Source organism: Botryllus schlosseri, chromosome 9 (genome assembly GCF_051294905.1).
Source record: "Botryllus schlosseri isolate E-star chromosome 9, Bs_hap1, whole genome shotgun sequence".
NCBI lineage: Eukaryota > Metazoa > Chordata > Ascidiacea > Stolidobranchia > Styelidae > Botryllus > Botryllus schlosseri.
The window spans coordinates 17,353,871-17,379,746 of record NC_137244.1 but is presented as its reverse complement, the minus strand read 5'-3'; the positions used below and the strand labels follow the sequence as shown (position 1 = coordinate 17,379,746).

General features: G+C 44.3%; 1 protein-coding gene and 1 long non-coding RNA gene across 8 annotated transcripts in view; one reads left to right on the top strand and one right to left on the bottom strand.

Moving 5' to 3' along the window:
- The window catches only part of LOC145446813 (E3 ubiquitin-protein ligase HUWE1-like), a 71,717-nt gene extending 46,344 nt beyond the window's left edge, over positions 1-25,373 (top strand). For 5 of the 7 annotated variants that reach the window (XM_080325182.1, XM_080325183.1, XM_080325186.1 and 2 more), the window contains 30 exons: positions 748-902; positions 1,401-1,569; positions 2,432-2,533; positions 2,598-2,802; positions 4,129-4,282; positions 4,356-4,488; positions 5,205-5,401; positions 5,938-6,025; positions 8,040-8,333; positions 8,939-9,053; positions 9,574-9,709; positions 10,319-11,282; positions 11,798-12,041; positions 12,836-12,957; positions 13,825-14,043; positions 16,849-17,014; positions 17,514-17,625; positions 18,249-18,375; positions 19,096-19,272; positions 19,416-19,528; positions 19,595-19,727; positions 19,893-19,976; positions 20,164-20,294; positions 20,354-20,518; positions 21,100-21,255; positions 21,316-21,522; positions 21,736-21,875; positions 22,100-22,332; positions 22,403-22,520; positions 25,101-25,373. In XM_080325182.1, coding sequence (XP_080181308.1) covers positions 748-902; positions 1,401-1,569; positions 2,432-2,533; positions 2,598-2,802; positions 4,129-4,282; positions 4,356-4,488; positions 5,205-5,401; positions 5,938-6,025; positions 8,040-8,333; positions 8,939-9,053; positions 9,574-9,709; positions 10,319-11,282; positions 11,798-12,041; positions 12,836-12,957; positions 13,825-14,043; positions 16,849-17,014; positions 17,514-17,625; positions 18,249-18,375; positions 19,096-19,272; positions 19,416-19,528; positions 19,595-19,727; positions 19,893-19,976; positions 20,164-20,294; positions 20,354-20,518; positions 21,100-21,255; positions 21,316-21,522; positions 21,736-21,875; positions 22,100-22,332; positions 22,403-22,520; positions 25,101-25,203 — 5,462 coding nt within the window. In that variant the 3' untranslated portion in view covers positions 25,204-25,373. The remainder of the gene's footprint in view (positions 1-747; positions 903-1,400; positions 1,570-2,431; positions 2,534-2,597; positions 2,803-4,128; positions 4,283-4,355; positions 4,489-5,204; positions 5,402-5,937; positions 6,026-8,039; positions 8,334-8,938; positions 9,054-9,573; positions 9,710-10,318; positions 11,283-11,797; positions 12,042-12,835; positions 12,958-13,824; positions 14,044-16,848; positions 17,015-17,513; positions 17,626-18,248; positions 18,376-19,095; positions 19,273-19,415; positions 19,529-19,594; positions 19,728-19,892; positions 19,977-20,163; positions 20,295-20,353; positions 20,519-21,099; positions 21,256-21,315; positions 21,523-21,735; positions 21,876-22,099; positions 22,333-22,402; positions 22,521-25,100) is intronic. The other 2 variants (XM_080325187.1, XM_080325181.1) reach the window with 1 other exon arrangement.
- On the bottom strand, positions 21,791-22,183 carry LOC145446817 (uncharacterized). Its single transcript, XR_013917360.1, has 2 exons — positions 22,046-22,183; positions 21,791-21,963 (listed from the first exon to the last, which is right to left on the bottom strand). It is a non-coding gene; the product is annotated as an uncharacterized LOC145446817 (long non-coding RNA).
- Positions 25,374-25,876: the final 503 nt, after the last annotated feature.

Genomic DNA, 25,876 nt, shown 5'->3' with positions numbered 1-25,876 from the left:
GCAGTAAAATTGAATCAGGCTTATGATTCTTTGAGGGTGTATACTCGAAGAATAGCAGCTATCGCCTGAATCTGGGTTGGGTCGCGAGCAATTTATATCATTCCAGTCGCAAGCATGCTCTTTCCCTATTGTTGCATGAGAACAAAATGTAAACCGGTCATAAACAATGTTCAGTTGCTCTGAAATGTTCCATTACTGCATGTGAAACTAATGAATTCACGAGTCGGCAGTTTTGTTGTCCTGATAACGGTGACGCGTTGTTGATACCGGAGCAGGGTTGCATGCGTTCTTTGTTTGTGTCAGTGTATGTGAATAATGTAATCCGAATTCCCAGTTTTTGGAAATGCCATGTCCAAATCTTTGTGGTATCCTAATTCAGTCCGGAAGGTCAAATCCAAATAGATGTTGGTCCATGCGACTGAAAGATTATAGTCTTAATCGTAGGCCCTTTTTCTCGAAAACATGGCGGACAGCTTGAGCAACGGGCGAATTTAAATCAGTCCCAGAATTTCTAACAGTTCTCGGTATGATTGTATTGACCACATCCAGATGAAGGAGAAAGCTGCGTGAAATCGCGTGAAGTGAATCGTTTTCTTAGCCAATCTTAACAGTTCTATCAGCTGGCCATAAAATTTGCAAAAAATATTATCTTTGAACAACCCTACTACGGAGTTCCCAGCATGCGATGGCGTTTGCTAGCCAACATTTCGGTACTGGAAAACTGAAACGCAAATGTCACTTCCATAGATTCGGCCGGACAAGATTTTCCGCGAGACCTGATGATGAGTCAGAGTACGGACCAGGACGAGGTGGAGGTGGTCATGGAGGATGACCAGGACGACGATGACCAGGAATCTAGCGCCAGCGACGATCCCACTGAAGAAATCAATAACGACGATCAGGTAGAATATTCCTTTCGATAACACATGTCTTAGACCGGTGCTTCCCAACCAGTGTGTCGCGAAACTAGCTCTGGTGGAACAGGAATACGAGGTCGTGTAATTGATAGTGGTTGCAGTTTTATAGGCTCATATCAAAAGGATTTTGGAATGCTGAACCTCAATATTCTGTATTTCCCGATATTTTCTGAGAAGAAGAATCACGGCAATCAAGCCTAGAAGTGAATAGCTAATATGCAAGCTAAACTTTGGTGTAGTAAATTGCATTGTATATTGCGAATTGCTTCCAATGCACGCATTCACTGTTCTTGGTTAGCTATCATTTGAAGAAGATCCCAAGCCAATCTGATCTTTCCACAGGTGTTTTATCGTTTCTTTTCTTTCATTCATTTTGTCATATCTCATTGTGGGTCGTACAATAAAGCTTGTACGGAAAGTGGGTCGCGAACTGAAAAACGTTGGAGTGGCTCTGTTCTCGGTAATGAAAACTGTATTGGTCAGGATCTTGAGGATGAAGGATCCGAAATGGACGATATTGATGATGATGATGATGAAGATGACGACGACGACGACGGTGGAAATCCCAACCATCTTAACTACGAGACGTTTGTCTATGACCTTCTAAACGAGGCCAACGAACAGATCTTCCAATTGGAGGATGTCTTGAGCGGTGAGACTGAATCACTTTTTAAGGCGGAATTTTTGGAAAATTCGGCCGGGAACGAAGTCAAAATAGTAATTTTTGGTATTTCCTGGGATTTTGACTCCATGGCGTGGAGTGTTTCAGACAATCGGGTGATATTGTAAAGTTGCTTTCAAAGCGTCAGGTGCAGCCACGTACCTAGCCAATAAAAGAATGTTTAAACTTTCCCAAGTTTACCAACGTAGCATCACTTTTATTACGGTTTTGTGCACGTGTAAATGCCGCCTATACAAGTATCTGAAAAGCTTCCTCGCGCTCACAAGCTTACGCACAGCATGATGTATATAAACCTGAATAAGCCACACTTACGTCCGTTAGGATAAGAACTCGTTAAGAAACAAAGATTTAATGTCATTGGCATGTCATAATACCAGCCTTGTGCCGTCAATTGACGAGTCTGCAATCTCTCGCCGAAGTCGTGTGTTCACCACGATGCCCACATATCGTATTAAAATGTGTCAGGAGATATCGGTCACTCCATTTCGTGTACGAATGAATACACTCGGTATTGGGAGATCGCGGACCGCCGTGCACCATCAATTCTCAGTAATTAGCAGCATCGATTCGCGTCAAGAATTCTAGAAATTACAATTAATCTCTGGATTGGGATTCAGAAAAGCCGGTGACAATTCTAGGTTTGTAGAATCGTGATGTCGTGGAGTCCCAACTTGTGTACACGATCCCTGAGAGTATTTTATCCCTAAATCAGAATCGAAGTGCATCGGGTTCCCAATCAAATTCGCAAAGAAGTGGTATTTGTTGATTATGACGTCTCTAAATGTATTGTGCCGCTCGACAGCACTTTCAATTACTGTCGTCTCGTTTACAGACGGATTTCTAGGACGTCTTCCGCAACCCGTAAACCCACGGACATCCCAGCTGTTCACCATGCCTGTACCAATGGGTGACGATCACTCGAGCGGGACTACGGGTATTGCGTTTTACGATTTGCCCATGTTCACCTGGGCTGTCTGAACACCTGTCTTATGTTTCAGCCGCGTCTCAATCTTGGCACATTCCGACCGTGCACCCGATGCTGACCAGGCCGTCTCGGACTTCGCTGTCGACCGGCGCTCGCAGCACCGGAACCGTCGAGTCAAGACCTACCGCCTCCTATACAGTTACCGCCAACGGTAGTGGGCAGACAGTGCAGATTGAATTCACGAGCAACTCGGAGGAAGCGCCCCACATTCTCAGAAGGTAAGCACGTGCCGTTAGACCAGTGGTTCCCAAAGTGTGCGCTAACTACAAACTGTGCGATTGGCGGGCGCTGAGAGTAAAATCGGGCATTGTGCACTATGGAAATCTGTGCTGAAAATACGTTAATTCATATCTATACTCATGCACTGGGAAGAGATTTATGAAGATATGGTCACGCTGTGTGCTGTGCCATTCAATTTGAAATCGTCACCAACGCTTTCTATGGATGTTCTCATTGTCATGCAACATGAGTTTTCTAATCAATCGATCATAACGAACGGAATTATTAGATAGTGTTTTAGAACACAGATTTATAAATGCCTGTCCAACGAGAATGTTTAATTTATAAGAGCTTCATGTACCGCAATGTACGAATGCATTCAAAGGGAATGATTATGATTATATTCGTTGATAGTGTTAAATTATATTAACCTAAAATACCCATCATAAGCACTAACGATGTTTGAATGCGTTATAAACAAAACAACTTTTTGTTGATGTTTAAGGGTAGGGGGCGTTTTTTACCTGGATTATTAGCCAGGGGTGCGATGCGTAAAATTTTTTAGAAAACACTGCGTCAGACTGTTGCCAGTTAATTTAGCACTTCGGCATTTCATGCTGGTGACGTCATATTTTGTGATACGATTGTTGATATACGGTGTTATTTTGAATTCTCTGCATGTGTTGCTGACGATTACCCCTGTCAGCCGAAAATATTCTCGTTCATTTCAATATGAATATGCTATTCAATTGTATATTGAAGTTCTGTACCTCCAAGAAGCTGTTCGTGAATTCTGTAGTTGGTGGCCCCAAATCCTAATCCAAACCTACCCTGACAATAACCTAACCCACAACCCTAGCTCTTAATCTAAATACATTATTACATACATACCAAGTGCTGAATTCAGCATGCCAAATACTCCATGTGCCATACATAACAGTCGCGCTCTTTCGGTGAAACATTCATTTTCGAATCTATGAATGCAATAATACATGTTTCGCTTGATAATATGCTGTGGGCGTAGATCGTAAAGTCAGCTTATCCGGGAGGCTGCTCATCGTATGATTAAAAATGTTAATCGTGGCGCTTAAAGATGGATAAGATTTCGCGTGAGAATCATCCCGAGTTGTCTTGTGAAACTTTAATCCAGCAGGTTGCCACAATTAACATTCTTTATGATAAGTTAACTTTCTGATCTGCGCCCAATGCCGCATTCAGCGGAATATCGAATTTTATTTTTTTGAAAATTCTGCAAAATTCGCTTCAAGTGTAATCCGAAATGTAAATTTGCACAAGCGTCATGGTCTAATTGATCCCGGTTTCAGATTACTAGGTCCTGGCGCTACTGGTAGCGTGATACACTTGAACGACTCAGCTTACAACGAAGGTAGTGGCGGGGGCCACGCCCAGCTGATGGTAAACTCAAACAACATTCGTTTCTATCCATACAACCGAGATGCGCCCGGCTCTTCTCTGCAGGCATGTCGATCGCGTTTACCTCATTAATTTAGGCTTCCACCAGTTTTATTTGACACGCTACACTTCTGTTTAGGATCACCCCCGGGATCACATGAGCGGCAGCCGGCCCTCTGGAGGGCCGCTTAGTGTCTTACCCACTGCGTTGTCCAGGTGGACGCAGACTTGCGAGGTGCTGGAACCTGACAGTGTCCAGTATTGTTTGCTCGGTGAGTGTGTTTCAATGCTTTTCATTGTCTTTAGAATCTCCACCCTCGTAGCGCAGCATTTCTCTGCTGCGTGTTGCTGACAGAGGCTGTCAAAATAGTTAATGTTGCTACTGATGTGTGAGTAGAATAACTCCATGAATTTCTGCTCATTGACAACTAGAAGTAGGAATGTCCAAGACATTTCAAACTGCCTTGGTGGTAAAGCAGAAAAGGAAAGGTATGAGAAGTACTCCAGTCAGTCGTTTCATAAAGTAGATTTGGTCGAGGGACACATAATTTTAGCCGTTGATGGTTTCACAATTCAAATTCAAAAATGTAAATGGTTTTTCCTCAAAAACTGTTAAGAGTAGTGCAAAACTTACTTGGGTGTTCTCAGAAATGAAAACAATTCGATTTAGAATCCAGACCGAATCCACATCTTTCAATCGCTTACAAGATTCTGTCAACACCTGTGTCTGCAAATATTTTTTTTCTTCCGACAGTGAATTTTGATTGTCTGACTGGTGCACCGAAAAATCTCTTCACCCGAGTACGCGAATATATCATTCACATTGTAAATTTCAATAATCCGACTGGACCATCGGCTAAATGCGCCTTGCGTTCCGTGCACTCATTTCATTGCCTTTGATAATGTGCTCGCAACTTTTCGAACGCGATAGGTGTGACCTTTTTTCTGCGACGATCCCGACCCTGATCGTGTCCATCTCGACCTGCAGGTCTGCGTAACGAAGTACTTCAGGCGTGGGAGTCGCGCAGAAACGCGGACATCAAGGAGAGGAGAGCGAAAAGAGCGGTCGAGAAAGAGAGAAAGGAGAGGGAGGAGGCGAGCAAGGCGGCGGAAAGCAAAGCTCAGCAGACGGATAAACCGGAAGAAGGACGTGCGCCGGGCGAGGGCGGTGCCAGTGAATCGGCGGTAAGAGAGCAGCCGGCTTTTCTACTAAAACGGAAGTGAAACCGTAGATTTCTACGACATGTTGAAACAATTTTGAGTGTAAGTAAGCAATAAAAGGCGTGTAAAGTCCGCTGGGAAGTAGCTGATCAAAGTTGGTTTGGTCAAGGGGTAAAGGGTTAATAGAAGGTAGCTATGTTGGAAATGGGAAGACTGTAAAATCTACTTTGAGTGGAAGTAAAAAAATGAAAGTATGAGTAAGTAATTTGAAAAGTAGTTTTGGTCGCTGGGTCACTTAATCGGAGGAGGGATACTTTACAAAGTACGAGATGTAATGTTCAAATTGTGAAAGCGAGTAGTTTCGTTTAAATAACCGTTCAAGTAGAAGTGGATATATTTTAAAGACATAACCTCTTGACTGAGTGCTGCGTGTAGGCGAAACCTACTTCAGAAAATAGAAATACTTTTGATATTGGTCTCGGAAGATCTGATGCTTTTGCCCCATTTTCACTCAAATTTCAAATCTCTCCGACCGATCCCCATCTGGCTTTTGTGCGCAGGCTAACGCCGACGCCGGACCTGCAGAGGTGTCGACGCCGACCAACACACCGATCGCGACGCGGCCCGAGTCTCCGGCCAACAGACCTGGTATGTGTCTAGCAAGTTTTCTCGGTCTGTTCGCGACTTGTAGTCCGGATCCGGTACTGGGCCGGCTCTGAATGAGGTAGTTGGTTATGCAGTTGACGCTCGACTGATATATCACGAAGCAAAGGTGATAGCTGCCTAACCTGCGATCTCTCCAGAGCGGTCTGCTAACTTCATCTTGTTCCTATATGGAGCCAATTCACATGTCGGGAACGCTTTATGTTCATTTCCGATAATTGACATTCAATCTGGATCGTTTTGTATGTTTTGTGGGCAGCCATCCATATTGTCGTGTCTGCTCTTATGTCCATGAATTTTCACAGTTTTAAGATGCTGCTGTGCTATTGAAAAAATTCCGTTACACCGCCGCTTTATAACAAGCGTATAGGAAATTGGTCTGGGTTGCTGGCTTGTTAGGTTGAGGTAGTAGGTTATGTAGTGGTTGAGATTAGCGACACGGGAGATACTGCGTAACCACTGACCTCCTCCCAACTTCCAGCGCTGTCGTCTGACCGTGCTTGGTCCAAAGTAGGGTTTGAATTTTTCCCTCGTACATTTTTCGCGTTTGATATATGTCCAAATAGTCGATGGCGCAGACAGACAATGTTAGTGATATTCAAACGAAAAGTAATCTCAAACTACTAATAAACGAGTAACGATTTCTTATATATGAAATAAATGTAGAACTCTTGACCGTACTTTGCCAATATTACAGTTAATCGGAAGCTAGGGCTATACGAATGGGCCGCGATGTGCTGAGGTAGTAGGTTATATCAGTTGTAATATTGAGCCAAGGAGATAACTGGTAGTCCTACTAGCTTACACATCCGGTCTGAAATCGTCACCGTCTCTTCAGCGTTTTTCAAAGAGTCTCAGCACGTCTTGAACTGAGGTAGTGGAATATGCAGTTGCGTGATGCTATTTATCAACGGGAGATAACTGTATGATTCACTCCTTCTTTCAAGCGTCGTCTATTTGCGCTCGGCCGTTGATTGGAATTGATTTGGTGCCTTTAAGAGACACAATCTGTTCAGATAGGCCTGGGTGCTGGGTTCACTGATTCGAGTACCAGAATCCGAGTCGAGTAGCCATTTCAATGTTTGAGTCTACTGGCTTGAGTCGATTTTATGGAGTACTCAATTTCTCAGCCGATAATTCCTTCATACCACATCATCCAAAACGTGCGTCAAATGGCTCAGAATGTATGTTCATAACAACGACATATCTTTCTGAACCAGCGACGTTCTGTCACCAGATTTGTACAAACTAATGGATTTTGAAAATGCACAGCTACAACAAGAACTAACTGCCTTTAGAAATCCGCAACTAACAAAAGCACCAACTAGCAAAGGGTAATACGAGTTTCTGAACTGCAAATGAGCTAAGAAATATTGGAGATAGAACGGGCAGTTCAGAGAGACGGGATTTTGAATGTGAGGCGCTTTAAACCCCGAAACTCGCCGTCCGGCTGCGTCACTGTTAGTAGGGATGACTGCAAGATGTCCGATTCCAAAGACTACTCCAAGTCGTTTCGACACCTTCCTATCTTGTCATTGTATCGCAATATTTGTGGTCTATTGAAGTGATAAAAATTGCTAATAAACCGGAACGAACAACAGGGCATCGATATCACGATTTCAAATTATTCTAAAACTAATATTTTCAATGCGCAACTAGATCTGCTCACTTTTAAATATCCCTAACTAGAACTAGAATTACTCGAAAAACTGGTCGTTAGTTTGCTAATATATAAGTAGATTGATAGTTTGTACAAGCCTGACTTTTATAATACATTATGTCATGTTTATGGCAAACACCCCCCAAATTGGCGTGATTTGTCCCACCCGAAACGTGACTGAAAGCTTGATACCCGACTCGGAAACATCCTGGTACTCGATTTTGGCTCAGTCCCATGTACACTGTACAGAGAATTATAACTAATGTTCCGAAAGAATATATCGACATACCACGGCCTTTTAGGTCATTAGATGAATGTCTCGCAAATATTCCGTTACAGCCACCAATTTCGAAGCAATCGAGTCGTTTTTTGCCGACGCAGACGCCATAGACGCTTTGCAACAGGCCAGTTCTTCTTTACAATCCGTGTCTCTATCTTCCAATCACGATGACGAAGAAGCCGGCTCCGACGTGCAGATGCAACAGGACGAGGTCGGTGACGTGGCCGGAGCTGCCCCGGAGCAAAGTGGCCCGCCGGCGGCACAAAGTCAAGAAACGCCTGGTGCTGCGCCGAGTGAAGGAGTGCCGCAGCCAGGGCAAGGCGCAGAGGGCTCGTCGGTGGACCCTGTCGCAGGTTAGAGTTTGTTGTCTCGTTTGTAGAAGTCTCGGCGACTAAAAAGGTCATCAATACTCACGTGGCCCGCGCAATGGTTCGAAAACCCGCATGTGGCCCTTTTGCCAAAAAGGTTGGCCGACCCTGGACCGGTTGAAGACCTAACCGGTGACAAAAAAATGTCAACACTTCAGTCCAGCCTTCTGTCATGGCCGATTGAGTCGAAAAAAAGGACAGTGTAATTTGAATAGACATTGTCTTACAAATTGAGAACAAATCTTGTAAATAAAGCAGTGGTTCTCGGCCTTTTCGAGTTGCGGAACGGTACAGTTTCAAAGATTGGAACCAACCCATAATTTCATTTTGTCAGGAGTATACAAGATTTCAAAGTTTAATTTTTAGAGAAATCTGTGTCCTTTCTGTAAGGCTAAGCCCTCTTAATCCAAATTTAGATTGTTGAGTTTCTTTTCAAAAGAAATGTGAATTCGCTGTTTGCTAGATTCTGTTGCAACGTCAAATTTTGTTTGAAAAGTCTTCTTAGCTTTCACGTCGTGCAGGCGTTGAATGAGTTGTAGTTAAACTAGTCTGTGGACGTCACTAGACGTGCGAATCTACTTTCTCGACAGAACCCGCGAGCCAGACGCAGTCGGACGCGACGGTCGAACCCGTGAACGAGTTCGAGGGGGTGGACCCGTCTTTTTTGGCCGCTTTGCCAGACGACATCAGGCAGGAAGTGATCAGGTACGTGCGGGATCGTTCGAAGCAGTCAGCGTTGCTACTCAAGTAGAAGTAAAACTGAGACATGGAGTACAAGCAGGAAATGAATGTACGAAAAGTACTCAAGTAGCTATGTTTGAAAAGTAGATGTAGTCGGTGAACGAATATGATCAATGACTTTACAAATAGGTGTGATTTTCGAAAATATATTCACACACCGCATCATAGTTGTCAGGCAATTTCACTCGTAAAAGCGCCGAGGGCATATCTTAAAACTATTTTTACTTTGCGAAGCCCAAAGTGTAATAGTGATTTTGCCTAATAACCTGTTATGCAGAAGTGGAACTAGCGTGAAAAACATAACCAGTGAGTCAATAGTGCGAGTTGGCAAAACCCACTCGAGTGCACGGAGAGTACATACTCAGATAAAGCAGAAGTAGGCCACTTCGCTACTGTCCACATCTGGGTGCGTGGGACGCCCGGCGTTGAGGCACTTGCTGTCGGGGACCGCGTCGTGTATCTGCATTTTGCCCTACTATTTCAGGGAGCAACTCAGCCGGCAAGGTGCGCGCAGGACCGGCAATTCCGACAGTCAGGCGAGCGGTGTCAGCCCCGAGTTTTTGGCGGCGTTGCCTCCCTCGATACAGCAGGAGGTTTTGGCGCAGGAGCGCGCTGAACGGGTGAGCGGATGTCTTGCCTCGAGTCGCGTGTTCCGAACGACTTGACTTGGCTTTTGCCACTGCTCGAGTAGAAAATTTTTTAGCTTTTCAAAATTGATTACAATTAGAACCGTAGCTACCGTTTTTTTTCCTACATTAGAGTAGAATTAGAATTGTAGCTGCGCATAGTTTTTTCTAAAGTGGAGCAGAAATAAAATTACTGAATTCCTGAAAATTTGGACAGTGAATAAATTTCAGTCCATATCCTATCATAGCTCAGTCTCGTGAGAGTAGAAAATCTATGTACAGGAAGCTCGGCTGGCTCGTTTCGCAATTAACAGTTCCCATGTAGCGTTTACAAGAATTCCAGTAATTAGATTAGAACTAAACATACAGCATAGAAACATTTCACAAATTAGATTATAGTTAGATTACCGCCATTTTGCTCCAAGTAATTTAATTAGTCACCAAGAATTAGTGGGTCAAGTTTGTACTGCCCTAACCATTCGATTTGACTCGTGACTCGGAGACTAATTTTTTAGTCAAATTTCGAGTCGCCAAGTATTCTATTTCTAAAACACCGTTATCAACAACAATGAACAAGACCAATGACGACACTTTTCTTCGTAGGCCCGAGCGCAGCAAGAGACCACTTCGGCCGCCGAGCCCGTGGACCCCACCCTTTTCATCCAAACCCTACCCAGCACACTCAGACAGTCTGTGCTGGCCGAGATGGACGACTCGCTGATAGCGGTCCTGCCAGCCGACCTGGCCGCGGAGGCCCAGGAACACCGTGAGACACTGAGACGTCGCCAGGGCAGGTACATGCAAGAGAGGTTACTGGCTGGACGCCACCAGTTGAACAGGCTGAACATGTCGTCCGGATTTCGGTTGCCCACCGGGACGGTGTGGGGTGACTTACGCGAGGCCAGGGCTAAGCAACACGGTGCACAGCCTGTCAAAGTCCAGGTCCGACAGCTGTTGAGTCACGACTCGTTAGCGTGTCTGCTGCTGTTGCTTTTTGTGGGCGAGCCGAAATTAAACCTGTCCAGGCTGCATAGGGTGTTGCGTAATATATGCTTTCATGTCCCGACCAGGCATTGGCTTGTCGGGACTTTGGTGGCGATACTGCAGCACTCGCGTGAGACTCGCGACAACGACAATGCCGTGGACGACGCTATGGACTACCGGACCACCCCGCTGGTCAAGCAGAAGCCTGGCGCAATAGTGAAGACGCAGCCGGTGACGGCCTTGTCAGAGTCCAGGAATCTGTCTTGGCTTTCGATTAAATTGGACGCGGCGTTGGGCTCGAGGACCGGGATATTCCGGGTCGCGGCGCCCGGCCGGGGCGGCGCAAAAAAGAAACGTGGCGCGGACTGCCGGGTCTACGTTCATCCGCAGGCGTCGCCCGTCGTGTGCAGGCACGTGGTGGACACTCTGCATATGCTGGCCAAGTTTTTTCCGCAGCACTTTGTGGGACAGCGGCTGGGACCGGTGAGAGACGCCGGGGCGGAGAGAAGGGTCGAGACCGATTTTTGGGATATTCTGCTGCGATTGGACTCGCTGTCCTTCTCGTCTGAGCTCCCGAAAAAGAGTGAGTGATTTTGAGTATTTCACGTCGTGTGACGAACTACATCAAGTATATGGGATAAAAGGTTCTCTTCTCTAGAAATACCGTGGTCTGCTAAAGGATGAATGCTGATCACTGTAATCTGAATCGAGTGTATTAATTGTACGATAATTGTAGTTTCTTTGCTATTCTCGCCCGCCGAGGAAGCCTTTAAACCACGATAGGTCGTATCACAGCGTACGAAACATGCAACGCAAAGCTATGCATGCAATCGGGTGGAAACGTAATTTCTGTGAAGTCATGATCAACCTGCAGCATTGACACAAAGTGGTATAGTCTAAAATATTGCAATTTATCTTGATTGTGATCTCATTTTGCCCAGCGCTATTCACAACCGTAATGAATAGGCGAAATTGCTTGTTAATAGTAGGATCGTGAAATCGATGCATATTTTTCTGCCCTGTTCCGTGCACCTTGAAATGGACGATTGTATTAGAATTATCTAATTCACAATTTGTGGTATCGAATTTTGCCTTAAGACGCGGCTGACGAGAAGAGGGTTCAAGAACTGGCGAGCCGCGACATCGAGCTGACGTGCATGGGCGAGCTCATGAGGATGCTCACCCATCCGGTCATCAAGAGAAGCCAGCCACTGACCGATCGCTTGTTGCGTCTGCTGGCCCAGATCTCGGTGCATCTGCCGTCGCCCGCGAAATCTGTGGGCGAAACGAACCCGGACACGAAAAATTCCGACAGCCAGAAAGACGACAGCGATAAAAAGGAGTACGTATATTTTCTTCTTACGTTTGGACCAGGGGTTCCCTAAATTTTCTTATTGTCCTCTCTGAGAAAATGTTTTGGGTTGCGTTAATTGGACATATTGCAATAAAAGTAAAACAAATTGTTTATGAAACATGTTTGATATATCGAATCTAAGGAATAAAGAATGCAATTTGAAGAGCTTCCTGGAGTTACAGAACTTCAGTATACAATTGCATAATATATTCATACTGAAATGAGCCCAAATATTTTCTGCTGACACTCGTCGGGGGTAATTGTCAGCAACTGGTAGAGAATTTGAAACAACATTCTGTATCAACAATCGTATCACAAAATATGACGTCACCAGCATCAAATTTGAAATAAGAGAGCGTTCAATGTACTTTAAGATGCAATTTGTATTTACGGACTCAAAAGTTGCTGGAAATATTTGTTGAAACGAAGTTTTTACAGTAGTGTTATGTTATTGTATTTGTTGAGGCGCAGAGAAAAATTAAGTCAACTCGCCTCCACTAAACTGAACCAAGTTGAGGAAGTCTGCCCAATTGACATATAGCTGATGCCACTTCCACGGATATGGATTTACGATGTTGATTTAGTGACAAAACTACAATGTCGAAAGTGGTGTAAAAGACGGAGGTAGCCAAATGTGATACTGTCTGGAAACGCCAAACTAGAAATTATCAGCGTTAGCATTGATTTTCAGCGGTTATATCCTATCATCGTTATTGAGACTGAATTTTTTTCAACTTGCGGACTCGTAACCTTATATGCACTAATCAACCCCTTTCGTTGAGAAGTGATTCGGCTTCCACGCCGAACGAAAAGGAGCAAACCGCTACCATGGGCGCGCGTGCCAGTACAAGCAACACCAGCACTGTCGGCCAGGCTGTGATGGATACCAAGACAGCCACCACAGGTGAGTGCGGACTTTTGGAACTTACACCTCGAATGACGGGCGTAGTTGTCGCATATGATTTGACGAACACTGATTAGAGAATTGCGCTCTTATCGGTGAGACTACAGGACGAGTCCACACTTGATGTGCCTCGCATTAGAGTGTTTTCGATCGTTATATTGTAGTGGCCGATAGTTATATTGACGGGCTGAAGCCCATATTTGTCTCGAAGATCGAGCATCACGATTTTACAAATTTCGTTTTTGAGTTTCTTGCCATCGCCATTGTCAATATGTGAATACCAGGGGTAGTCATTGATAAAATACTTTATTTACTGCAATATGGATTTTGTAAAGCAGAAAGTAGTTTCAGCATGAGTTTGTTTCACTTATACCACGAGTGCAGTGGTCGTGAAAACTGGGCGAAATTGTTTGTAGTGTCGTCTTTTTGCGTTAGTCTCAAAGATAAGCCTTGCTGTTTCAAAGTAGCACCTCCGATTAACTTTTAAAAGTGTGCGGGCCCCCTCAACCAGAACTACGTTGTCTAAACTAGTTACTTGAGCAGTTCAATAGTTTTTTACTTAATCTTGAAGTAGTTTTAGGTGTCTTGGAATGGGCATGTGTATGGTGCTATTAAATGGTACTTCTACTTAGACCGTACATGGTAGAGATTTACATGGCTACTTGTATTTGAATAGCAACGCTGACTGCTTTGACAGCTTCTGGCGTATATAAAATATCCTAGATCGGGAGTTAGAGATTTGGAGGCATTTTTGGGGTTTCAATGTTCTGTCAAATCTTCAGATACTCTGCGTACTGGCACAAATTTAGGACTTACCTTTTGAAATTTTGGCTACCGACGACAACTTATCCTGTCTTTGCGTTTCAGGTTCGACGCGAAGCCAGGGCTCGATATCTTTTGCGTCGTATTTCTTGAAAAAAAACAAAGCCAGCGTACCGCTGGAACGCGAGCTGGAACTCGCCGTGCAGATCCTCACCAGCCACGCCTGCTCCGAGGATGGACTCGAGCACGCCACCACGCTACTCTTCCACCTTTCCAAGACCCAGGTCAACTTGCGGCCGATTATCGTCAGGCTGCTGCTGCAAGGTAGGCGGGAATGTAATTTACGAGCCCTTTATTCTCTATTGCCCATCCGCCGAATTTATGCTGAAAAATATAGGAAAAGCCATCGCTCTCGACCAGCCATGATTATAGCCATCCTAGTATGAGGTCATCACTTGACACGAAAATAATAAGGACAGTGTAGTTTTTCTCCCTCAAAATAAGGACAAAACAGAGATAATCGTCAGCGACATAGGCGGCCACCCCGTACAAAATGCTCAAACGCCCAAGTGATTTGTGACCAGTAATAAGGCGAATCGATGCGACCTTGTTAAAGACGTCGTGGCGACGGGGGTTTCGGAAGTCTAACTTCCCTATTTGAAACGCGAAACCCCGTCATTTTGAAATGATCATTCTAACTCAAATATTCAGTTGCAATTCAATAATTGTGTAATCAGTGTTCCGCGCGGCGGATTTGCGAGAAACGTGTTGTGAATTAGCGAGAAGAATCTGTGATGATCTCCCGCTGAGATGGTCGCGAAATTAGGTCATTCATTCCCGTGCGCGTGCCAATCCTAACCAGCCTGATTTATCGCATCTCGATGAAGCCTGGTGACGCAGGCTTCAACAATCGCATCTGCAGTAGGCCCAGTACACACTATATCATCGCTTAACTGTGCAATCGAATAGGCATTGGCGGCTTCGGCCTGGTGTACACGATATCATCGCTGGCCTACACAACAGCATCTGCTACAGGCTTGGAGTGACAGATATCATTGCTGGCCTATGGCCTAACTATCGCGTCTCGGGCCTAGCATGCTTTGGTTCCTATCTCTCGCTGGTTTTGAGACAATACGGTCGAGTTTACGCTAATTAGTGATTGTTTTATGTCATATTGATTAAAAAGCGACATCGCGAAACTGAATAACATCAAATCGCTGCAAACAGACTTTAACGTGCGAAATTGATTCCCGCTAATACTTGAACGTAACGACCATAAGATGTGTATCATGTCTCAAGTTCTGAAATACGACAAAGGTTTGAAATCGGTGCAATCAAGTTCGGGCATTTAGTTTGCGAAAACTGTAGCCGACACTGCGTAATACGCGCGCGTATTTAATTGTTCACCAGAGATCACTGACTCGCTAATTGACAGCACTCCCGGACTCTTTGGCAAGCTTATCATACGCCTAAAATCGTCGATACGAAGAGATTATATGATCGCCATTTACACATGTACTTGACCCGAATGGAATTGATGCTATATTGGTAAATTTGAAAAAAATACAAATCCCCCTAATTTTTCGACTGGCTACGCGCCTAGCGTGTGCTGAGAAGCACCATCCTAGATCTCCTCTGCCTACCAGGTGCCCAAATATGCGTTCTGGTTTTCTGAAATCTAAATTATGTGCACCCATATTCGTTTACAAAACCATTCATGAGCTAGCTAGCTTCGTGATCGGTAATCGGAGCGCGAAATTGGAGGGTGGGTTGGTGTGTGCCTGCAAATTGGAATTCATTTCTGCGCAGATTCGTTTCTTTAACAAGGCTTTGCCCGTGAAATTAATCGGGAAATGCAGCAATACAGCTTAAACACCGATATAATGAGAAAACAATTGTTGTGACGAAAACTACTCAATACGGTGTCACACTCAAAACCGATTGTGGCGATACTGATTAGATTACATGCTTTCTCATTTACCATCATCTATATTTCTTGTTATCTGTTTGATACATTCGTACTCCGAAAAAGTCATTTTTCAGTGTTCCTTTCATTATTATCGTGATGCAGCACAAGATTATGGGTGGCACAAATTCTGATTTTATTCGATTCGTTTGAACAGGGAACCTTTTACATTCCGATAAACTTGATTGCTGGATGTACTCGTATCGAGAACAACATTACTAAATATTAAACTATTAGGCATTAGATAGACAGTGGATTTCTATTGGTAAGATCGCGGCATGCGTCCGGAAGTGGAATTAATTCTAGCCCAAGAGTGGCCAACACGCGGCCGTAGAACGAAATTTGTGCGGCCGTCAACACGTAATTCAATTAGTATGCGTTGGCGGCTGTCGACATGCAAATTGAATTTACGAATTGACCGATGTACTCCCGAAACGCTTCGCGAACTTAAATCGGGAAATGCACCAATGTTTTAATCATCAAACAATTGCCGCGATGCGAGTTGGTCTACGCGAAGCAAGAAACCGCAAGAGACAATTACTGATTGGCTGCGCGATTTCGCGTTTGTAATCATCATTATTGTCTGCTCGAAGTATTCGAGAGTTTTTGTGTGTTACTTGCAAGGCCAGTGCGTAGTGTATTTCATTAGTCACACTGGACATTGCGCGTGAATAACATTGATGTGACTGCAGATTCAGTCGGACGGACTGGTAGCGCTGGCCGCAGTTACACTTCAAATGATCGTACCGTTTTAAGATTCCAGTTAATAACTCGACTGCATGGTTTGATATTAATGAGTGCAAGGCCGATATTTAGACGTCACGCGAATGGTTCAGCTCTGCACGTACACCAGCGGCATGTAGTAAATTACGTTTGCGTGCGACAATGACGTCATCGATATGGAACAATTATGACGTCACAAGACTTCGCCACCTCGTAAAAAAAATAAAAGTCGGCGCCTATGGTCAGCGACTAGTAGAGAATTCAAAATCACTCTATATAAACAGTCTTAACATTTTGCAATTGGGGATGAAATTGATATAGATATTTAGCAGACCTGCATCGGTGCAAGGGCTGGCGGTCAGGACCATTGCTACAAAGGGCTGCGGCATCACTAAATGCGTAGGTCCTACAGTTTGCTCCAATTTTCGTGTTTGTCGCAGGCGCTCAAGAGATAGGCCACAAGCTGTGCGCGCAGGTCGTCGAATTGTCGGAGCAAATGTCGAAGCATCTCGTCGAGGACATGGTGCTGGATGCGGCTTCTCCGCCTGGGCCTGAAACCAGCACGTCTGGCATCTCGGCTAGCAGCTCTTCAGCAACGAACAAGAGGTGAGAATGTCGACCATCATTTACCGATTGATGGCTATCATACGTGTTTCGGTGTCGTTGTATGATCGTTATATGATTGCTGTTTGTTAGCATTGAACCGAGTACGAATAGTATCATGAATCTCCTGCGAGTCAATGGGGCTTTTAAGATTTAACAATGCTGGAAATTCTAGGTATGGATGTTGCCAAGAATTCGTGCAGAACAAGGCAACTCCTTCTATTGTGACAGACATTGCAACGTTATCCTCGATGTGAAGCGTATGTTCTCTAGTTGGCGAAGCGCTAGGCAAAACCGACTCTTATTATTTGACTCGGATTCGAGTGCTCGAATTGTTGTGCCCATCCCGAGTCTTCACACTACGACCCCCCACGAAAAGGCACGCACACGCACGCATAACATGCATTTTTGGACAGTGGAAGGCAATGATGGCAATTCCAACCTTTCCCACATGCAATCGCGTAGCATAGCGTTGTCTCTTCAATACGCGTTTCCGGTTTAGGACGGATCCTCTCGCCGTGTCGCAGCCTTCCGGTAAGGAGAAAGTGATATCGGTCGGACGTGATCTCCAGCTGCCCGTCATGCAGGACCTCACCAGCAAGACTTCGAATCAGGTCTGCTTTCCGACGCGAGCGATTGAATTACAAAATTTTTTGCGGCATCGTTTGACAGCCGATATTCGTCTGTGATTTTTGACAATCCCGTCGAAAACATCTCTACAACAAAGAAACGGCATAGGTCGTCGATAACCCGTTTGGTAGCACTTCCGCTTGCTCAAAGCACTCCGTCGGTTTTGCTGACTTGTATTAATTACTCGAGCAGTAACGTTTTTGGAGTACTACCACTTCTGCTGGAACAGGTTTTTTGGCAAAACTACTCTTTACAGATGGATTTTGAAAAGATGAAAGTACTTTTTCGTGCATCACTCGTGTGTGTCAAATAGCCGTAAGAGCCCGGTCGAATAGCAACCGTCACAGCAACCGCTGCTTTATTTACGAAAATTGTACTTATTTTTGGTTTCGTTATTTGTTTAGTCACTAAATATTTTTTTTGAAACTACTCAGAACCTTACATGTACTACTTCCGCATGAAGCAGTTTTGACACATATCGAAAATCGCTGTTTCAACTTGTATTCGGGTAGAAATTTACAGAATGACTATTACATCTGCTTGCGTAGCAACGCTGACTGCCGTGACTGTCCGTGCCGATTACAAACATCTCTTGTCGTCGTCGCAGGCGTTTTTCCTCCGCATCTTGAAAGTGATCATCCAGCTACGCTCTAGCAAGAAGGAAGACAAGCGCACAACAGGCGGGAGGAGATCGATGGGAGTTCAGGGCCGCGGATGGCCCGCACGCGTTTTCGGTGAGAGATTCTGTCTCGGTGGCTCGCAACCTTGATTAGCGTGGGGACCATCGGAATTTCAAAATAGATTTTGCAGAACTGTGTAACCTTGATGAATCAAAATTAACCTGATGTGTAATCGAGGCGAATGTATGCTACTGTAAAGCGAATATTGGAAATTTCAGTAACAAGAATTTTGATGCTGCCTTTTTGATAATGCGTTGTAGGTGGTTTTTTGAAATTTCCGCAACACGATGAGATACTTTATTGTTTCGATTGTCTTCTCAGCTTACGCATGTAACTGGTCGAACAATTTGTGTGCTACTTTTAAACTGTTTTGCACGACTCTTGCAGCATTTCGACGTATGCAAAGAGTGGTTCTAATTATACCCGTGAACTCGATATTACGTCACGATGCTGAAAAATACGTTTCGAATTTCCAGATCAATTGAAAATTTCGGCATATAACTGCTTAAAGTTGTAGGTTACTTCCATCAGCTCGACACAACACTTGCGGCATTTTGCAGTACGGAACCTTCATAGCAAACCAGGATCTCGATTCTATGACGCGACGCAGAAACTATGTTCCGAATTTCCAAATTAACTCTAAACTTCATGTTTCAATTCTCTACGTTTTCGCATACAGCTGATCAAACGAGCTGTAGGCCGCTGATCTGTTCCGAATTTACGAATCAATTGAAGGAAAATGAAATTCTCACGCTAATGGAAAGGTATGTTTAGGAAACGCCGGACTGCCGTTTGTGAGGATATCTCGCGAGGATCACGAGGCTGGGGAAAACGCGCTTGCCACCATCCTGGAGTCAAGTGGGTATGACGCGGACCCGGCATCGCGGCCTTCACGATCAACCGCAACTGAAAGTGAAAGTGACGGCAAGAACGAGCTGGTAGAGGAAGAAGGTGAGATTTTGTGTTGCGTGGTCACCGAACCGCTGTCTATATTGACTCGAGCGATTGAATTCAATGCGTGTCATTTCTTCAAATCACGCCAATTTGAATGTGACACACGACGATTATTTCCCAAGTTTCCGTCCGTTTTCCAGATCCGAGGAGCTTGTGCGAAAAGCTGCAGCTGGAGGAGTTATGGGACAATCTAGGAAAGTGTTTGAAGCAGCTGGAGGACAGCAACGATCCGCACGCCGTGCTGGTGTTGCAGGTAATCGACTCGAGCTTGTTCTTTTTGATAAGACCGGTGTCGACCCACTTTTTTTTTCACGACTAGCCCACCGTGGAAGCCTTCTTCTTGGTGCACGCTCCGAAGCAAAACGCGGCAAAGTCGGCCGACCTGCACAAGGACGCAGAATCTCAGCTGTCTCATTTGGAGATGCAGCCGCTGTCGCCGTCAATGAATCTCGGTGAGTGAACATGGTGTACTGTCTACAGATGATTTGGATATAGTAATAACGCGATACCCACAGTTCTTGTGGTGCCAGAGTGTAGTGGTACCAGATAGACTTGCTAGCGCTTTAGCGATTCTTTCAAGACTGGGATACTTGGTAACCGTCTTGTGAACTTTTCAGAAGCGTCGTCCTCGCAGCAGTCCCAGTCGTCCTCGAAAGAAGACGCCATCAACAGCGAGACCAAGCGATTTTTGGACTTTGCAGGTAAGTTTTGAAAGGATTAACGTGTATAGCGCGGCACAGTGCAAAGATCAGTCCGTGTAAATAATGGAAGAGGAAACGTCGCAAACGAAAATATGACATCACAGCATCTAGCTAGAGCTACTTGACTCGAATCATGGTCGCATTATATCTTGGTGTATGTCATATAATATAATAATCATTGTTTCAGACACGCACCGAAGCATACTCAACCAGATCCTGAGACAGTCCAACGTGGCGCTCACCGAAGGCCCCTTCTCCGTTCTGGTCAACCACACCAAGGTCTTGGACTTTGACGTCAAAAGACAGCATTTCCGGCAGGTATGATCCCGAACCCGCGCGGTCAACCAAGCGCGACACTCACCGGTGCGTTCGTTCAGGAACTGGAGAGGCTGGAAGAGAATTCCATGTCGCGACGCGACGATATCGCGATCAGAATTCGGCGGCAGCACGTCTTCGAAGATTCGTTTCGGGAACTGCACCGGCGCGCAAAGGAGGAACTGAAAAGCCGGCTGTACATCGTGTTCGAAGGCGAAGAGGGCCAGGTGAGTGCGGCGACGTTTGTGGTGTCTTTTTGGCTTGATTTTTCATGTGCTCTATTTAAACCGGTTTCAAGCGGTGAGTGAAAAGTTAATGTTGAAACTACAACTATAAAACTTCTCATTTTTACCTATCTACTGTGAAGGTGGCTTGCAGTAATTGCGCGCCGAGCTGACTTTATTTGTCAACTTATCAAACTTTTTGTAAATCCAGTAAATTTTTGGAGGGCCACAAATCCATCCAAAAATGTAAGGGTCCACGCTAATAAGAGTTTGAGAACCCCGGATTTAAACCGCCCGTTTTCCTTTCACTTTCACAAATTGACCCAATCATTTTCGTTCTGTAATTTCACCGTTAGTTTTTTCATCCGATCATTTTCCGTAAACAATTTCCCAGTTTTTTCTTGCCTGATTTTTAATTGTGCTACATTCAACCGGACGGTTTTCATTCTATGATTTCACTTTTTTTCGCCAGATTTGATTAGCTGTATGAACCCAATCGTTTTCCTTCTATAATTTCACAATTTTTGATGCTATTTCGAATTTTTTACTGTGTTTAACCCAATCGTTTTCTCTCCTCGCAACAGGACGCCGGCGGTTTGCTGCGTGAATGGTACCTCATCATTTCGAAGGAGATCTTCAATCCCATGTACGCGTTGTTCCAGACGTCGCCAGGCGACAGGGTCACCTACATGATAAATCAGTCGTCCTACATCAATTCGAATCATCTCTCCTATTTCAAGGTAGAACGTGATCGTTTTGTTTTTTGGTGTTTTTTTTTTCACCGTTTCTCGTTTTTGCAGTTTGTCGGCCACGTAGTCGCCAAGGCCATCTACGACAACAAACTGCTGGACTGCTACTTCACGAGGTCGTTTTATAAGCACATACTGGGCAAGCCCGTGCGGTATCAGGACATGGAGAGCGAAGACTATGCTTTCTCGCAAGGCCTAGTGTATCTACTGGAAAACGACGTGTCTACGATTGGCAGCGAGCTGAATTTCAGCGTCGAGGTTTGCGATGCTTTTTTGTGCGATTGACCGAAATTTCTAGAGGAATATTGCCTCACCGATGAAAATATGCGCGAAAGTTTTCTGTCACACATTAACAATTAGTTGAGGGCGCTTGGTTGATGTCCAAGCTCTGTCCGAGATCTTAGATTTTGTGTGTCTTGGTCTCTGTGGCCAGCACTACCCCGGATTGAAATAACCTCGTCTCCGATTCAGATCATGGAATTTGGAAAGACGGAAGTGAGAGACCTGAAGCCGGGCGGCCGCGATATCCCGGTCACGGAAGCGAACAAGAAGGAATACGTGCACCTGGTGTGTCAGGAGAAGATGACGGGATCCATCAGGCAGCAGCTGAGGTGAGTTTTCAAGTGTTTGATACTTGAAAGCAGTCAGTATTGCAACTCAAAGTGGAAGCAACACTGTAAAGGCCCAAGATATGAAGTCCTTTTATTGTTGTTGTTTTTTTCATTTTATTTTTCCAAAAATTACCGTTGTTTTTTTTTCATTTTATTTTTCCAAAAATTACCGTTGAAACCGACTTTAACGCCGAATCACAAAACCGCCTCGCCCTCTCTTCCAGCTCGTTTCTGGAAGGCTTCTACGAGATCATCCCGAAACGGCTGATCTCGATTTTCGACGAGCAGGAACTCGAGCTGCTCATCTCCGGCCTGCCCAACATCGACATCGAGGACCTGCACAACAACACCGAGTATCACAAGTACGAGACCACCTCGCTGCAGATCCAGTGGTTCTGGCGCGCGTTGAGGTCCTTCGACCAGGCCGAGAGAGCAAAGTTTTTGCAGTTTGTCACAGGTACGTTTTTTTTTCTTTTCCTCCGTTTGCTCTTACCAGTTTGTGGTGTATTGCAATTTTGTTTTCTCAGGAACGTCAAAAGTGCCGCTGCAAGGGTTCGCACATCTGGAGGGCATGACCGGCCCGCAGAAATTTCAGATCCACAGAGACAGCCGTTCTACGTCGCGTCTTCCGTCTGCGCATACATGGTAATGCTATCTGTTTGTGTTGATATCAGTTTCGATGATGACATTGTTTTATTTGTGCCTCAAAAACTGTTAAGTAGTAGTGAAAGTGGTTTAAAAACATAACCGCCCGAGGGAGTAGCGGCAGTAAGCTAAACATGGAACGCTACAAAAGTGGAAGTGCTTCGTTACCGACCCCTGTAATTCAATGGATTGAAAGTCAGACCTGTGGAGCAGGGGTGTCAAACTCAAATTACGTCGCGGGCCGGGCCAGTCAAATGATTTCAAAATGTTACCTCAAAATCCATGCCCTTGTTTTTCCCTTTGGTAAACATTATTGTCACTATATACACTATAGCCGAGGTCTCAAACACGCGGCCCGCGACGGCATTTTGGAATTTCAAGTATTCGACAATATATTTCGGTGCCACAGATCTTTTTTAGATATAAGAACTTTAAGTTCAACCTAAAACTGCTATAAGAACACTGAAATCTCAACAAACTATATAATCACATCACTTTTAAAAGATACCATGCGGTAGAAAAGACCAGCTACGTAACATTTCTAGTTCATGATGATAAAACATGACCCGTTGATGATTCCTGACTGAAAATATTGTGATTTGGTTTTGTGTGATCGCGACTTACGACGCGGAACGGTGACTTGGCAATCCTACGGACGTAACAACCTATAAAACTGTCATGGGGAATAGTATTATATCAAAAGGTGGTAGCTTGCGTTGCGTAAGGTATATATAGCTATCTAATCAGGTCAGCATGGCAACCATTGGCATTATGTGACCTCCGTAGTTGGTTACATGCTAGGTGTTGACTGATCTCTTTATCCATGTTATTATCGGTGGCGAGTAAGGTAGTATTACGCTCCACAGCTGTAACACCAATGAATTCATCGGCGATTGGACATTTCTATTCTTAACCAGGGTCTGTAGACCCCTTCGGGATAAGGAGCACCACATCATGGGGTACGAGATGCATTGTGCAATTAGGCGTATAAACTGGGGAATATTGGGGCTTTCTAATTTTAATATAGTTACAATCAGAAATTGTGTTGAAAATGAACAGGGTCTACGAGAAATTTTATTGGCAGCACGAGGGGTATGATCGCTAAGGTTGAAAAATAATGCTATTACTATGGCTCAATAATGATTATATTCAACTTGTTATTGATATGTTCCAATATTAATCGAAGGCAAAATATGACGCTGATTTAATTTGACATTGGCAATGACATAGTAACAATAGCCTACTTATCACCACTATATCATAACCCGGATTAGGCTACACCGCTCAAATGCTCTGATATCATATCAATCTTCAGTAGATTTTAAAATATTCTACATAAAATTGTGGCACGTCAAAGGTCCACTAGCTGCAATATTATAAGCCGACAGCTTGACGATGACATGAATCATGATGCATCCTATCGCATGATGTCCATAACTCATTATTTGCTCGGCATAAAATCAATTTTATTCAAATATTTCACAATATGATTCTTTTCCGTGTCAAGCGTGAATAGTACAGTAGTAAATTACATATTGATGATGTTCCTGGAATGCCTGTCTTCAAGTTCCCGTCAAATAAGGCCTACTTGGAAATTCTGCGTTGAATATCCCTATTATTGGTGGTGCGGCCCGCGGCGTCATCAAAACTAAGAAATTGGCCCGCGAGCACATTTGAGTTTGAGACCTCTGCACTATAGTATACATTATATTACAGATAATAGAGGTTCTATTCTAGCAACACATTTATTTGCAAACATTGGAATTAGCAATAGTACGATGACTGGGAGGTTAGTACAGTTATAAATCGCTAAAACAGTGGCTCTAACGATGATATAAGTTGATTCTCCCTTTGCTTTAGTTAAGGGGTGGGCAAACTTATCAGCTCGCGGGCCGTATTCAACATCTGAATCCGTTCGCGGGCAGCACTTTATAAATTGGGATTCGAAACCGAAACGCCATATTCTTGCAGTAATTTGATTATTAGTACATATATTATCAATATTTTTTGATACGTTTCTTGAGACTTTCGCAGGCCGCACAAAACGGTGTTGCGGGCCGTAGTTTGCCCATCCCTCCTTGCTTTATTTAGTTGTATACTGGCGTCAACCCTGCGTATGCGTGGTAAGGAATACAGAAGATTTTAGTGTAAATGTCGATGTTTGAATTTGCATCATTATTATTAAATCACGATTCGTGTTGCTCTCAAGGACGGGGACTTTTGTGTCCCCTGCTTCGCGTCTGTGAATAACTTGTTTGAGTCCATTGTTCCATAAAACTCTGAACTCATATGCAGTACTTTGCCATCTTGGAATTGGGTGTCAATGTCAGCGGCTTGTTCCTGATGGTGACTATAGCGACACCACAATGTGCACTGCACATTGTTGTTTTGAGGGATTTGTTTATGAAAGTATTTCTTACTAAAACTCTCAACATTTGTTAGAAATGTGCTGGATATTAAATGCATTCTTCAATCTACCTGGAATTGTCGGGCTTGATGAAATCGTATGTTTGACACCCCAGCTGTAGAGGATTCGGGGTTTTTCCGAATGTGTTGTTCAGCAACGTTTTTGTCTTCCAGCTTCAACCAATTGGATTTACCGGCTTACGAGACTTACGACAAGCTCCGGCACATGCTGCTCCTCGCCATTAACGAGTGTCAAGAAGGCTTTGGGCTCGCTTAATCCCCGGTACCTGTATCCGTTGCCAACGTACTCCATATTCGAACGACTCAAGCTTTGAATGCCGGTGCCAGTGACGGTCTCAGTGTCGATTACGAACTGTACAGAGCGTTCTTTGTTGCGATTTTCTGTCCTTAACTTGCATTTCTGGAATAAATAAACCGTGAACGTGAGGTTTCTGTGTTCCGGTGGCAGGCTTGTCGGCTAGATTGTGAAAGGATTAAGGCTGGGTGTTAGTCAGGTATCAGTCATGGCTGTTTGCAAGATTTGAAACTTCAAATCTGTATCTTGCATGCAACCAGAGATTATATAATGCTAGTTCTACGTCGCAATAAAGATTACTTGTTATTATTTCGACCATGCCTATTTAGTTGATATATACAAATCCTATTTTATTTGTTATTAGTAATTTTAAAAGGCCTTTGAAATTCCTGTTTTCATATCAAAGATGTCGGAGTCCAAAGCATTTTCACAAATTCCGACCCCAGGCAGTATAGTTTTCACGACTCCGACAGCAAGGAGTGCTAAAACTTTTCAGACTCCGTCTCCAAGGAAATATTAGCGAAACTCGGACTCCACAGCCCTGCCTTGTGCTACTTGTTTTGGATGCCCTTGTAAGACCAGTCGAGGTTTTATGATTTCCACGGTTCAGTTTATGAAGAATTTTTATCGATTA